The following is a 15,238-nucleotide window of genomic DNA, read 5'->3' on the forward strand; positions in this document are numbered from 1 at the left end:
ATTACAAGTAAAGTAGCTCCACCTGGACAGACCAACCTGCTGCTGACTGACGGAAAAAGCTAAAAATCATTTTTAATTTTGCACGGGAATGTGGCCACAAACACGGAGATCCTAATTCTGGTCAAAGCAGCAAGTACTTTCATTAGTGGGTCACATGATCAACCACCATTGTTTTAACTCACTCTTTGATAGACCGTAACTTAAAAGACATTTAAACAGATAAAAATTGTTACGGACTGACACCTTAAATAAATACTTTGTTACTCATTTACTATTTGGATACTTGTTACTTCTAGTGGAGTCTGTTCTTGTAAAGTAATACTGTTAGAAGAGTACTTGGTTGGAAGTATTAAGTGGGTAATCCTGGAGTAGAACTTCTGTATCGTATTAAACATTGAATGATGTCGATCGTCTGCATCCTGATGACACATCGAGAAGGTTCTCCTTCATTCAAATCAGCACATAAAGACGTTGATCGACGGGATAAAGACTTCTTCTCTCATGACCTTGTTACCGCTCAAATAACTGTAGAAGAAGAAGAACGGGGATACTTCACTGCAAGTAGAGTACAACTACATTTAAATGCATATATTTAATGGTGTGGAGGCCACTGTTATGTAACCAAATACTTAACACTGGGAGAGGCTGTGCGTGTGTGTGTATGTGTGTGTCTCTCTCTGTGTGTGTGTGTGTGTGTGTTCGTGTGTGTGTGTGTGTGTGTGTGTATGCGTGTGTCTCTCTCTCTGTGTGTGTGTGTGTGTATGTGTGTGTGTGTGTGTGTGTGTGTGTGTGTGTGTGTGTGTGTGTGTGTGTGTGTGTGCTCTACATGTGTGAACCTGACTCTGTTATCACACGTATTTCTCAGAGGCCTGTTGGAACGGAGATGCAATATGTGAAGAATGAAGGTGAAAAAAACTGAGTATTTTACCTGTCACTCACACACACTCACACACACACTCACACACACACACACACTCACACACACTCACACACACACTCACTCACAAACACATACACTAACACACACACGAACACTTACACACACACACACACGAACACTCACACACACACTAACATACATGCACGCACAAGCACGCACACACACACACACACACACATACACACACACACTAATACACATGCACGCACATGCACACGCACACACACACTCACACATACACACACACACACACACACACACTCACACACACACACACACTAACACACACACACACACACACACACACACACACACACACACACACGAACACACACACACACACACCTGGACCAACCTGAACCACTTCCAGCTCTCATTGAACCAGATTGATGGAGCATTAACGGCTCTCGTTAAACCAACAACTAAACTCTGGTCAAACATTGAGATTATAATAATATATAATTATCTAATAATATAATAATCACATCATTACATTATAATAGGCAGTGGTTTCCTGCTGGGACGTTTTAATGCTCAAATTAACAATTTAACCTGCAGGGAGATTTGAGGGGAAATTTATTTTTCACAGATTTTACTTAAATTTGGTGAAAACTGTTTGGCATAAAAATGCAACTTCTCAAAAGTGGAGCATTTTCTGTGTTTTCTCCAACACAGACCATAATATGTTAACGGCTCAGAAGACCAGATATTATAACCTTCATCTCCGTTACAAACGGAGCTGAAGTCTTTGTTTCAGCAGATAAAGACACATTTCACTAAATCTGGTCAAAACTCTTGTGCAGAGAGCGGGTGTGTGAACATGTGCGGCCTGCAGGAACCCTCCGGCGTGTGACGGGGAGAGCAGATCTGTTAGAGCTTCACTCCCCGCCTGCAGGAAGTTGGCAGCAGATGAATAGAAGCTGATCTGCTGTCGGTTCTTATTGTGCTCAGGTATGTTAACATGTTGCTGCTCACATGAAGCAACATGTTGGCTCCTGCATGTCAGCCGCTGTGGTGGAAACCAGAATGCTGCTCACCTAGCTGTGGTGGTGGTGGTGATTGGCTGCCTGGCGGCCATGTTTGTTCTGGTCCTGAAGCCCGCCCTCCTCAGAGAACATACCAGGGTATCCGCGGCCCTTTTCACGCCCTCCTCTCTCCAAAAGGGACAAAAAATGACTTTAAAAAGTAATGTATGTGTTGCTTAGATGTATTCTTCTGGCGTGGTGTTATATCAGCCTCATTCTTTCAGCTGCAATATAAAATGTTTTGTTTAAAATACAAAAATAAATATAAAACATAATTCACAGCATACATAAACGTACCCGTGGCAAAGAAACGCAGTGCGATGATACAGTCTGTCACCGCCCGACGTGTCGCCACGGCAACATAAGGCTGGAGGAGCGGACACAGATAGATGAGAATCTGGATCTCTCATATAAGGATCCACGATCCACCGAGCTCCACGGGATCTTTTACAAATACTGATGCCATCTTCAAGAGAGGTGGATTGGTCAGTAGGCAGTGCTTTTCTCTACTTATGCTCTCTTATCAGGAGCATAACCTGCTCCAGAGCAGCTTCAGTTACCATGGCGATATACCCCGGTAAGAAGTGAACCAGCGCCGTGGGACGGAAAACTTGCTAAGCACCAAAACCTGCTTCCTAGTACAGACCTCTGGAACACATGATGGTCTGCGTTCAGACCTGGAACCAGACCCGGAACCAGACCTGGAACCAGACCCAGAACCAGACCTGGAATCAGACCTGGAACCAGACCCAGAACCAGACCTGGAATCAGAGCTGGAACCAGCTTTACCTGAGCTGAGAGTCACCTTGACATTTCCTTTTATGGTAAAGACCTGGAGGTCTGGTGGGGGGGGGGGGGGGTTTATTAAATAAGCTTTACGGGGAGGTTTGCGTGAGAAGACGTTTGACAGGATACGATCAGATAAAAGAGGATTTACGAGCAGCTCGGCTGTGATTAAAAGAAACGCTGCCACACCCTGAAGTGGAGGAGGAACCCGTCATATTTCATATTCATGTCATCTTTTATGACTCAATAAATACTTGCTGCCGTACTGAACTTAAGCATAATGTTGAGGTATTTGTACTACGTTCTACTGCACTACATTGATTTGCAGAACATATCTATGATGCGTTCCAGATCAACTATGTGACGTTTGCGAGGACTTCTGTTGTATTTAGGACGTCAACGTGACGCTCAGCTTGTATTTTTAAATGATTCTTTCATCTAATAATGGTTACAAACGTGATTAAACAGATGAAGACTGAGTAGAATGACTTGCTGGAGGTCATCAGACTTCAGACATGTGATCGTATCCTGACAGAATGTGACCTTCTGTTTAAAGGCTGCATCACCTGCAGGCGCATACCTGCAGAACCCAGACCTGCAGAACCCAGACCTGCAGGCCTCGGTGTGTCCATCACTCTCCTCTGGAAAGACAGGAAGACATTAAAGCAATCCGTCTGTTTGAACAAAAAACTAAATTGGGTCGTGTTGCATAATAACAGAAACTCAGTGTTTCCTACGTTACAGGAACGAGGGTCCTCCAGACCTCTAGTCCTCGAGACCTCCAGTCCTTTGGAGCCTAACAATCCCCATGGATGATGAAGCTACAGTCTGGTCTACACTTCATGTAGAAGGGAAGCCGTCAGCTGTGTGTCTGCTGATAAAACCTGTCAGGGTTTTACCGACGGAGTACAGCCGTAACCACGACAACGCAGCCTTCTGTCTCCACATTTAGAAAAAAACCACCCTTAAAATCTGAGGATGTCTTTTCTTGTAAACATAACATAACAAATTTGTTTTAAACTTTAGCACTGAAGTCTCCTTCTGCTTTATTGACCTTTTAGCGTTGTTAAAGCTGAGACACACCTGTGTACCTGCAGGCTATAAGCCCCGCCCACTGTGTTATACAATGTTTGAAAGGTTCATGGGGGGGGGGGGGGGGGGGGGGGTATGGTATGTAGGCGGGGGGGGGGGGGGGGGCAGTAGGGGTAGGTGGGCGGGGCGGGTCTCCCCGAGGCGGAGGAGGGGATTGGTGTGTGTGTGTGTGTGTGTGTGTGTGTGTGTGTGTGAGACAATAGTTGTCAGTCACTGAACAGCATAGATGCCAACTTCCTGTCAGGGCTTGTTCTGAAGCAGCTGACTGGTGGAAATGAGGAGACCAATCCACAGAAAAGACTCACCCAGGTCACAGAGCAGGAGGGTCAGAGACCACGTCAAGTCCTGGACCCCCCGAGGGTCCCAGCAGAGACCATCAGTGGAGGGTAACGTTAGGAAGCAGAAAGACAGACAGGAACATTTAACATCCTCGCTGTGAACACACTGAAAGGACACAACTACTAGCTATCTAACTAACTAGCCACCTAGCTAACTTCCTGCTGAGCTATGACATCACCTTACCGCCTTACTGGGTGTGTCACCATGGCAACAACTAACGACCACCATGACCTCTGAGAACAGTTCTATGTCTGTTCTGGCTCGACGGTCCTGGAGGCGGGACATCGTGAAGGTTGTTCTTGGCCTCTGGTCTTTGCTGGCTGAGCAGCAAACAGAGCAGCGAGGCCTGAAACGTGGTCCAGAAGGACCCAGCAGGACTCCTGAACAGGTTCTCATCACTACTGGTCACATCGGGGTAGCCTCATCAGACCCCCCTGGTGTCTCCTATCAGACTGGGAGACCAGAACACTACAACGTACTATGTAACATAACACGGACACAGGTCTCCTGGGTGAAAGTCCTGTGTTTCTGTGGATTCTGGTCTGAAGCTGCTAACAATCTTAGCTTCTATAATTCAAGGTCAACTTCACAGCTGAGTGTTTAAGTTATCTTAGTAGCTAACTAGCATTAGTAGTATGGAAGCGACCTGTCAATTAGCAGGTAAGCCCCGCCCCCTAAAGCATCCCCTGCTTTCTGGTCTGGTGGACTCTAAATGGACCATAATGTACTAAATGAACATCATGCTGGATTGAAGAAGACTTGAAACTAGAGATTGAGACCAGAAACTCATGTTTACAATGTTTACTGAGATAATACATCAAGAGAGAAGTAGGACAATTTTCTCATAGACTTCTATACAACCAGAGAGGAGTCGCCCCCTGGTGGCTAGCAGAGAGAATGCAGCTGTGATGACCTTCAGCTTCAGAACCGGAGGTTTTTGCTGGTCTGGACTTGGTTTCACGGCTCTGGGTAAGTAGCTAACTGCATTGGTAGCGACGCTGTGAAGCCACATGAGCTGATGAAGAGGGTCTCGGGGTGATTCTGGTTCAAGCTGGTCTGAACAGATTCTCCCGTAGAAAAGTATTCAGAGGGATCAGAATGATTTCAGTGTATAACGTCGACTGTGACCTTTAGAACAGTAGAGCTGTTTGTCAGCGTGCATCGTGTTTCCATAACGCATTTTTACTGTTATCACCTGATCAAACCTCTTCAGGTTTTGTTGTTTTTGTTCCTTTCAAAACCAAATAAATGAAGTTTGTTTTCCACCTGCTGCACAAACACAGAGCAGGCGGGCGTTGCACATAGCTGGCGTTGCCCTGCAGGCTGAGCAACTGCACACGATGGGAACATGCCTGCAGCAGAATACCACGCAGTCACACCCACCGCCCAGAACACACCATCATCACAACTAAACACAGAGTCGCTGCAGGATGCATTTATCTTCCTGCTCAATACATTGATGTATCTGCCGGGTTCTGACACGAGAACACTGAAGGATTAAACTGACACGAACTCTGTGTTTGTAACATGAACCCATATGATTGTTAATGAGTGTTGATGGAGCAGCTACAATGTTAGCATAGCCTAGCATCCAACAACCAGGCTCCATTCAGAAAACCAACATTTTAAAAGTAGTTATCTTGTGGTCTTGCAGACCTAACAAAGCATGACTCAGCACTTTTTACTGATCACCATCATTATGGAGTTATTTCAGAATCCTTTTCATCTGGTTATTGATATTAAATCACAGATCAATACGTTATTCTGGTTCCTCCAGCTGTGGTCTAGATGGAGGGAACCTGGTCAGGGTCTAGGTTGAGGGAACCTGGTTGGTGTGCATGTGAGCGTGCATTTAATGTGCATGTGTGCGTGCATTTAATGTGCATGTGAGTGTGCATGTTAATGTGAATGTGAACCTGCAGGTGAGCGTGCATGTGGGCGTGCATGTTAATATGCAAGTGAAACTGCAGGTGAGCGTGCATGTGGGCGTGCATGTTAATGTGCATGTGAGTGTACATGTTAATGTGAATTTAATGTGCATGTAACGGTGCATGTGTGCGTGCATGTAACTGTGCATGTGAGCGTGCATGTTACTGTGCATGTGAGCGTGCATGTTACTGTGCATGTGAGCGTGCATGTTAATGTGCACGTGAACCTGCAGGTGAGCGTGCATGTGGGCGTGCATGTTAATGTGCATGTGGGCGTGCATGTTAATGTGCATGTGAGTGTACATGTTAATGTGAATTTAATGTGCAGGTGAGCATGCATTTAATGTGTAGGTGAGTGTGCAGGTGAGGGGCGGAGCCAGACACACCCAGAGCCACGTACCTGCAGCAGCAGGTGTCTCCCTCCTCCCTCCATCTGACAGCATAAAATAATCGGCGTGTCCCTGAACTCCTCACTTCTCCCCCTGAAGCACAAAGCGACTCATCACCATGTTCTCCTCCAGAAGCAGCATGTCGGGCTCCCGCAGCTACGGCGGCGGCTACAGCAGCAGCTCCATGCACGGCGGCGCCGGAGGAGGCTCCGTCAGAATCTCTGGCGGCTCCTCCCTGTTTAGCAGTGGCGGCGGCGGCGGCAGTAGTGGCTTCGGCTATGGTGCAGGAGGTGGAGGAGGTGGTGGTGGTGGTGGTGGTGGTGCCGGGTATGGCTTCAGTGCTGGGTTTGCTGCTGGCGGCGGCGGGAGCGTAGACATCTCTGCCAACGAGAAGGCCACCATGCAGAACCTGAACGACCGCCTCGCCACCTACCTGAACAAGGTGGCGGCGCTGGAGAAGGCCAATGCAGAGCTGGAGCTGAAGATCAGACAGTTCCTGGAGAGCAAGGTCGGGCCCAGCACCAGGGACTACAGCGCCTTCTACGTCACCATCGCAGAGCTGCAGGGGAAGGTAAGACCCACCTGGTGTTCATGTGAAAGTTTAATCAGCCGATGAGAAGTAGAAACACTGTAGCCTCTGATAAAGGAGTCTAATCTTAAGATAGTAGTTTGTTATGTTCCAGGTTTGACCTTTAATCACCTTTGACCTTTGCTCTGATTCAAATTCAGCATTAAGCTGCTCTATAAATCATAAAATCAGAAACCAAAAAGGGACAGACATTTAAGATGAGCTGGTTTCTCTATGGATGAAGACTCTCCCTCTCTCTCTCTCCCGCTCTCTTAGATCCAGGACGCCACCAAAGTCAACGGGGGCATCTACCTCTGCATCGACAACGCCAAGCTGGCTGCCGACGACTTCCGGGTCAAGTAAGTTTTCGTTTGTTTAGAAAGTAGTCGCCGGTCCGTCTGCTTCGAGCTTCCGTCAGAAACGAACACGTTGTCGTCTGCAGGTACGAGAACGAGCTTGCCATGCGTCAGTCGGTGGAGGCCGACATCGCCGGTCTGAGGAGAGTCCTGGACGAGCTGACGATGAGCCGGTCCGATCTGGAGATGCAGATCGAGGGCCTGAAGGAGGAGCTGATCTTCCTCAAGAAGAACCACGAGGAGGTCTGTGGCGACTCTGATCTCAGTCAACAAAACCAGGTTTAGGTTCAGGGGTCCGAGGTTCATGTTGCCCTCTCTCTGGTCTCTGCAGGAGCTGCTGGCGATGCGAACTCAGATGAGCGGCCAGGTGAACGTGGAGGTGGACGCCGCTCCAGGACAGGACCTCAGCAAGATCATGGAGGAGGTCCGAGAGCACTACGAGGCCATCGGAGCCAAAAACCAGAAAGAACTGGAGGCATGGTTCCAAACCAAGGTAAGGTCACGGTCTGGACTGTGATGTGATGGTCTGGTCTGGTCTGTGATTTGATGGTCTGGTCTGTTCTGTGATTTGATTTGATGGTCTGGTCTGGTCTGTGATGGTCCGGTCTGTGATGTGATTCTTGTCCACAGACAGAAACGCTGAACAAAGAAGTCGTCTCCAACACAGAAACCCTCCAGACGTCCCGATCGGAGATCACAGAGATCAAGCGGACTCTCCAGAGTCTGGAGATCGAGCTGCAGTCCCAGCTCAGCATGGTGAGTCCAGCCCCTCTTCCTCTCCCTCTGTACGGCCCCCGTCGGGTCCGGGACCAACTGAACCAGTTCACTCTGCCCCCCCTAGAAAGGGTCGCTGGAGTCTACGCTGGCTGAAACCCAGGGCCGCTATGGCAACATGCTGTCCGGGTACCAGACGCAGGTGAGCTGCATGGAGGAGCAGCTGCTCCAGCTGAGGGCCGACCTGGAGAGACAGGGACAGGAATACAAGATGCTGCTGGACATCAAGACCAGACTGGAGATGGAGATCGCTGAATACAGGAGGCTGCTGGACGGGGAGGGCCAGAGCAGGTAGGAAGAGCAAACCTTCATTATTATTATTATTATTAGAAATGTCCTGAACACACATGTGGGATCCCATTCTTGGTTTATGAAATGTAACTGTAACCATGGCAACGTCAGGTTTTGGTTAAATATCGCACAACACGTAAGCGTAAAGTGTAAAGTGGTTCAGGTCTGAGATCTTCTCGTTATCGCCTCAAATCGTGTGAAAAATGTTAAAATTGTAATAAAAAAAAATCATATCTTTTCGGCAGATAAACCAAATTAAACTTGATGATTATTTCTGTCCCTCTCCAACAGCTCCACCAGCTCCAGCACCTCCACCTCCAGGACCAAGATCGTCACAGTGATGGAGGAGATCGTAGACGGGAGGGTGGTGAGCTCCTCCACCGAGGTCGTCGGGTAGACCTGAGCACCAGCAGGAGGCGCTCTCACACTCATGAACACCAAATAAACGTCTGCCGAGGTGCTTCACCATAAAACGCTGTGTGTTGTCTTCTGTTCAGACTGGGGGGTGCAGTTCCTCTAATGGCCACCAGGCGCTGCTGCTCTAAATGTTTAAAAATACAGTTATTAAAAGTGTGTCACAATTAATGAAATTAATAAATATTTAAAATAAAACGTGTAACGAGTACAACGCCATATTAGGGCCAGTGTAGAAAAAACCCCCGTAATAAAGTGGCAAATTTGCAGTAACTATGCTAGCTAACTTCCCATGAAGGTAGGCATTTATTTTCTAACTACCGGTAATACATCACAACGTTAAGGTCCTTAGGGTGATGATGTTGATGCTTATTGCCACTTTATAAATATATATAGCCGATATGAACAAGTTGCTTGGTTCCGCTAACACAAGATGTTTGCCGTTGCTATGACAACAATTGAAAGCTACTGCTAGCATCTTAGCCCAACCGCCCCGATCAAAAAACACCTGTAAAATGACAGTTTGGCCTCAAATAAATAAAACCAACAATAACCATAAGGAACGGGTCCCAGAAGAGTTTCCGCCAACAGGGAGGAACGTTGTCAGTAAACACAGTTTGTTGCTGCGTCTACAAACTGAAAACTCGAAGCCGCAGACCCCTCTGGAGTCAGGCAGAGTCCTCAGGACATCGAGTCCCCCTCTGGACGCCGAGTCCCCCTCAGGACGCTGAGTCCCCCTCAGGACATCGAGTCCCCCTCAGGACAGCGACTCCTCCTCAGGACGCTGAGTCCCCCTCAGGAAGCCAAGTCCACCTCAGGATGCTGAGTCCCCCTCAGAACGCCAAGACCTCCTGAGAACACTGAGTCCCCAGGATGCCAGACTGACACCAGACCAGAGACCAAACGAAGCACAACGTACGACAGCGTTTAGTCCTCAGCTGAAGTCGTCCATCCAGCAGGTCCGGGATCAGTTAGTGTCGTTGCTTCCTGAGTGTTAAAGGTGAACAAATTCAACTTCCTCCCGCCGGTTGGCGTCCGACAGGAAGTCACTAAACCCCGGACACAGTGTCAGAAAGGTGACACACACACACTCTTATTCAGAATATATCTGATATTGTTATTGATGCAATCAATAATCTCCAATTATTCATCATAATTCATCTTTAGTTTGAGTAATCTGAAATCTGCAAAGTAAAAGTAGAATATTTACTTTGATGTAGAAGTACAAAGACCAACAAAGAGGATAATAATCATAATAATGAACTTCATCAAAGTGCTCAAGGGAGTGAAAATAAAACACATCAACATTAAAATAAGAGAAGAAAAACAATCAAGAAAAATGCTTCCTGAAACCGGTCCAGGTCTGAAACTGGTCCAGGTCTGAAACCGGTCCAGGTCTGAAACTGGTCCAGGTGTGAAACCGGTCCAGGTCTGAAACTGGTCCAGCAGTAAAGACACAGAGACCGAAACTCCCCCGTCAGTCAGAGTTAATCTTCAACACCGGGAGCCTGGTTACCGTGGCGACGCCCAGTTTCAAACAGCGGCTCGTAAAACCCATCGAGGCATCAGGATGGTTCACATAAATATATAATCCAGACCTGCGGATTAAACCCCACGAGTATCCGGTTTCTTCTTCTTCTAAGTCTGAAATTAAATACTTTAACTGTTGGTTTCATGTACGAGATTCCTGTGATTGGACCTGGTCTGATGAGGATAATTGAATAAGTTCATGTGACCTGGATCACATTTGAACCCATGTTGTTGGTGTAAACCAGCTCTGGAGTTTAAAACCAGAGAGTGTACTGCCTGAATAAAGAGTCTTTGTTTGCTTTCACAATAAAAGCAGCGATAGGGGCGCCATGGAGCTGCAGGGCTCAGAAACCACTGACAGGTCTGGACCTGCAGAGAGGAATCCAGCAGGATAGAAGGGGGGCGAGGGTCTTTGGAGCTAAAAAACCTGAGCCAGATTAGATAAGGGAAGATTCCATCAAGTCAACAGAAACACAGAGCACTTGAGCAAACAATGTGATTGATGTCATTGTTTCTGGACCTGATCCCGTTATGCAACAGACCTCAGAGTCTCGCTGTGATTGGCTGCAGTGTTTGTCATCCTCCCCACTGGAACTGTAGCCCTGAAGCTTCTGTAGTGGGTCGGACCCTGAACCCCTCCCTCACTTCTACGGAGGATAAAAAGGAGCTAAGACCGCACTCTGCCTCACTTCTCTCCTCTCCACCTAAGAGCAGACAGACTCCTCCACCATGACCTCCTACGCTCGCTCCGTCACCTTCTCCGGTGGGAACCGGTACGGCTCCATGAGGGCCCCCAGCGTTTACGGCGGCGCCGGAGGCTCTGGAGTCCGCATCTCCAGCATGAGCGCTCCCAGGAGCTTCTCCTCTGCTGGTGCAGGGTATTCTGCCGGTGCAGGGTACTCTGCCGGTGGCGGTGCAGGGTTTTCTGCCGGTGGCGGCTTCAACCTCTCCGAAGCCATAGACATCTCCGACAACAAGAAGATGGCGATGCAGAACCTGAACGACCGTCTGGCCACCTACCTGGACAAGGTCCGCAAGCTGGAGTTGGCCAATGGCGAGCTGGAGATGAAGATCAGACAGTTCTTGGAGAACAAGACCAAACCTGAAGGCCATGACTGCGCCGCCTACAAGGTCACCATGGGCGAGGTGCAGGACCAGGTGAGACCAGGCTCTGATTGGGTTTTTCAGACTGCAGCAGAGGGACAGGAGTGGTGTGAAAGAAAACGGCCTGCGGCCAAACTCAGCAACACAGCTGACCCAGGAACAGCCTCCAGCTGTAGTTTACATGAACCAGTAAAACTAAAGAGGAGACTTTTCATCTGCATTATAATACTCTGATTTATTTCAAATGTATCTTTTATATTTCCTCAGATCAAATAAAAGGTACACAGCCTAACTCTATGCTTCTGGTTTCAGATCCTTTTTGCCACCCGAACAAACGGATCCCTCTACTTGGCCATCGACAACGCCAAGCTGGCTGCTGACGACTTCAGGGTCAAGTGAGTGATGTCGATTTTCTTCTTATTATGAATAATTAGGAATTGTTTGTGAAGTCGAATAACTCGTTGCACTTTCCGTGTTCGGTTGATGCAGCTGATTTTATCCTTGTTGCAGGTACGAGAACGAGCTCGCCATGCGTCAGTCGGTGGAGGCCGACATCGCCGGGCTGAAGAGGGTCCTGGACGAGCTGACTCTGGGCAGATCGGACCTGGAGATGCAGATCGAAGCGCTGAGAGAGGAACTCATTTATCTCAAGAAGAACCACGAAGAGGTGGGCACAAAACCGCAAAATTAACTACTATCCAATCTCATTCGTTAGAGCTAAAAAGGAAGAATTTCAACCAATAAAATGTCTTTCTTGGATTAAAATTGAACATAATCTTCATTTAGTCCAAAGTCCAACAACTTCAAACTGATGATTTTGTCTTAAGATCCGTCAAAAGAGGAATTAAAATTACATGAAGAAGAAAACAAACAAAAACTGTGTCTTGCTGAATGATTTAAAAATAAATTGTTTGCCTTCATCATCATCTGATTTCTTGTTCCTTCAGGACCTGCTTGCCCTGCGGGCCCAGGTGGGAGGCCAGGTCAACGTGGAGGTGGACGCCGCCCCTCAAGAGGACCTGTCCGTCGTCATGGCCGGGATCAGAGAACACTACGAGACTGTCGCCAGCAAGAACCGCAGAGAGCTGGAGGTCTGGTTCCAGGCCAAGGTGAGCGATGTTACCTAATTCGTGATTGGTCAACAGTAGAGTGTCATCTGCATACAGGGTGAGCAGATTTATCTCAGATGTGCTTCCTGACATTTTGTTTTTTTTGTTGGTTTTGTAGTCTGATGAGATTAATAAGGAGGTCGCCAGCAGCACAGAGACTCTTCAGTCATCACGCTCCGAGGTCACCGAGGTCAAACGCTCGCTGCAAGGCCTGGAGATCGAGCTCCAAGCACAGCTCAGCATGGTGGGTTTCTACAATCTGACGTTTTCTATTTTCACACAAATCAACGTCGTCTGGAAATCTCCTCACTCCGCACTTCTCCTCCGTATCAGAAAGCGTCTCTGGAAGGAACCCTCGCCGACGCCCAGGGCCGCTATGCCAACATGCTGGGGGGTTACCAGAGGCAGGTGTCCGCTCTGGAGGAACAGCTGACCCACCTGAAAGCCGACCTGGAGCGCCAGGGCAACGAGTACCACATGCTGCTGGACATCAAGACCAGACTGGAGATGGAGATCGCCGAGTACAGGAGGCTGATGGACGGGGAGCTGTTCAGGTGAATGAACCATACTGGGATCATACTGGGAGATCTAAACCCTCACACGTCAAACACACCCAGCAGATATAGAAGGCTCTTCTAGTTTTTAGGACTACAATGTAAATTCATGATTATGGAAGACTATTTTAGACAAAGTAGATAACAGTAATTTCATTTTCATTAGATACTAGATAATAAAAAAATGTTTAATCAAAATTATGATTCACCAAGATACGATTATAAGAAAGTCTAAAAGTGTCTTTAAATGATCTTAGAACACACAAACTCCATAACATTAAAAGATAACCAGAATGACAAGAAAATACACAACAAACAACCAGAAATACAGATTTCAGTAAATCTGTTATATATAGTATAAAGAACAAAGCAACCTCAGAGGTCTGTTGAGGGTTTGAAACTGGTAGAACTGGTTATTACATATTTACATATGCGGACAATAACATTCCAAAATGAGGACATTCAAAAATATACGATTGAAAGATTAAATAAATATTTATATAACTAAATGTGTTTGTTTGTCCCTGCAGCCCATCCACCACCACCACCACCACCACCACCAAAACCAAAGTTCTGATCTACACCAAAGAAGTCAGCGACGACGAAGAAGTCACCCATGAAAGTGAGAAGTGAGACGATGAACGTCTGCTGCCGCTCTCAGAAACACAAATAAAATACTACTGAAGAACCGACATATGTCTGGGATTCCTTTGTTTTACTACTTGTACCAAAAACATTTAGTTAAGCATACTGTGTAGATTATTACATTATTTTAAATTGTTGTATGTATATATATATATATATATATATATATATGTCGTAGTGGGGGAAGTATTCAATCCATCCATCCATCCATTGTCTACCGTTTATCCTGTATTCAGGGTGGCGGGGGGGGGCTGGAGGCGATCCCAGCTATCATTGGGCGAAGGCAGGGTACACCCTGGACAGGACGCCAGTCTATTACAGGGCCGACATGTAGAGACAAACAACCATTCACGCTCACATTCACACCTACGGCCAATTTAAAGTCACCAATGAACCTATCCCCATCCTGCATGTCTTTGGACTGTGGGAGGAAGCCGGAGAACCCGGAGAGAACCCACGCTTACACGGGGAGAACATGCAAACTCCACACAGAAGGAACCCGGGCCGACCCGGGAATCGAACCCAGGACCCTCTCGCCGTGAGGCGACAGTGCTACCCACTACACCACCGTGCAGCCCAGTTTTTAATCCCTTTACTTAAATAAGGACTAACATCATCTGCAAAAACATTCTGGAGTAAAAGTTGATCGGTAACCATAGTTACCAACTCTGTGTATGTATGAACTGTAATGTCTTCAGAATTTATTGATCTTGATATTAGACGAGGAAGGCGTCAGTGTCCACATTTTGTATTGATAAAACAAAGAACAGACGTGATGATGCGTTCCACGCTGGAGGACTTGTATAGTAATATGAAGTACAACAACAACAACAATAAATGTGCTCCCTCAGACGGCCGAACGTTCCCAGTTTAAAGGACGTAAAACAAAGCACGTTAAGAAATTACTTGGATCTAATGGAAGAGAAATATGTTTCCATGGTGACGTAGAGTTTAGTTTAGATTAATTTCATGCGAAGACAGAGTTGTCTTAGAATCCAGATTCTGAACTGATGTTCTGAATCTTTGACTGAACCTTAGAAACGCTTCGTTAAATCCTCCGTCACGTGTTACTCTTTGCCTTCAACTTTAAAAAGGTGCCGAGTCGTCGTTGATTTCTATCTTCATTAAAAGCTGAACAGATAACTGAAGGGAGGCTGGCCGACTGACAGCAGGTTACAGAGTCCTGCTGCCAGACCAGGTGATCCAGCCATCAGGCCCCTGAAGCACTCTGAACCAGCTCAACCAGCTGGTCTGCTTATTAAAACACCACCCGCAATTTTACTTATTTGTTTATCCTGTTTGTTTTTCTCTCCCTCTCTGTTCTTGGGGGATGTTCCTCTTTTGGTTACATGTTCTTAATATACAATGTGTGTATATATATATATATAAAAAAA

General features: G+C 47.0%; 2 protein-coding genes across 2 annotated transcripts; both read left to right on the top strand.

The window, feature by feature from the left end:
• The first annotated feature begins 6,602 nt into the window (after positions 1-6,602).
• On the top strand, positions 6,603-8,961 carry LOC311031515 (keratin, type I cytoskeletal 13-like). The gene is made up of 7 exons (XM_084037839.1): positions 6,603-7,070; positions 7,344-7,426; positions 7,510-7,666; positions 7,755-7,916; positions 8,054-8,179; positions 8,265-8,488; positions 8,780-8,961. Exons 1-7 carry the CDS (start codon positions 6,618-6,620, stop codon positions 8,883-8,885), a joined length of 1,311 nt encoding a protein of 436 aa, XP_083893965.1. The 5' UTR covers positions 6,603-6,617; the 3' UTR covers positions 8,886-8,961.
• Positions 8,962-11,127: 2,166 nt separating this feature from the next.
• Positions 11,128-13,891, top strand: LOC311031516 (keratin, type I cytoskeletal 50 kDa-like). Its single transcript, XM_084037840.1, has 7 exons — positions 11,128-11,590; positions 11,849-11,931; positions 12,047-12,203; positions 12,484-12,645; positions 12,764-12,889; positions 12,979-13,199; positions 13,730-13,891. The coding sequence occupies exons 1-7, from the start codon at positions 11,162-11,164 to the stop codon at positions 13,830-13,832; spliced, it is 1,281 nt and encodes a 426-aa protein (XP_083893966.1). The 5' UTR covers positions 11,128-11,161; the 3' UTR covers positions 13,833-13,891.
• The last annotated feature ends 1,347 nt before the right edge of the window (positions 13,892-15,238 follow it).

The sequence above is a fragment of the Eutrigla gurnardus genome (genome assembly GCF_963514095.1).
Source record: "Eutrigla gurnardus genome assembly, chromosome: 20".
NCBI lineage: Eukaryota > Metazoa > Chordata > Actinopteri > Perciformes > Triglidae > Eutrigla > Eutrigla gurnardus.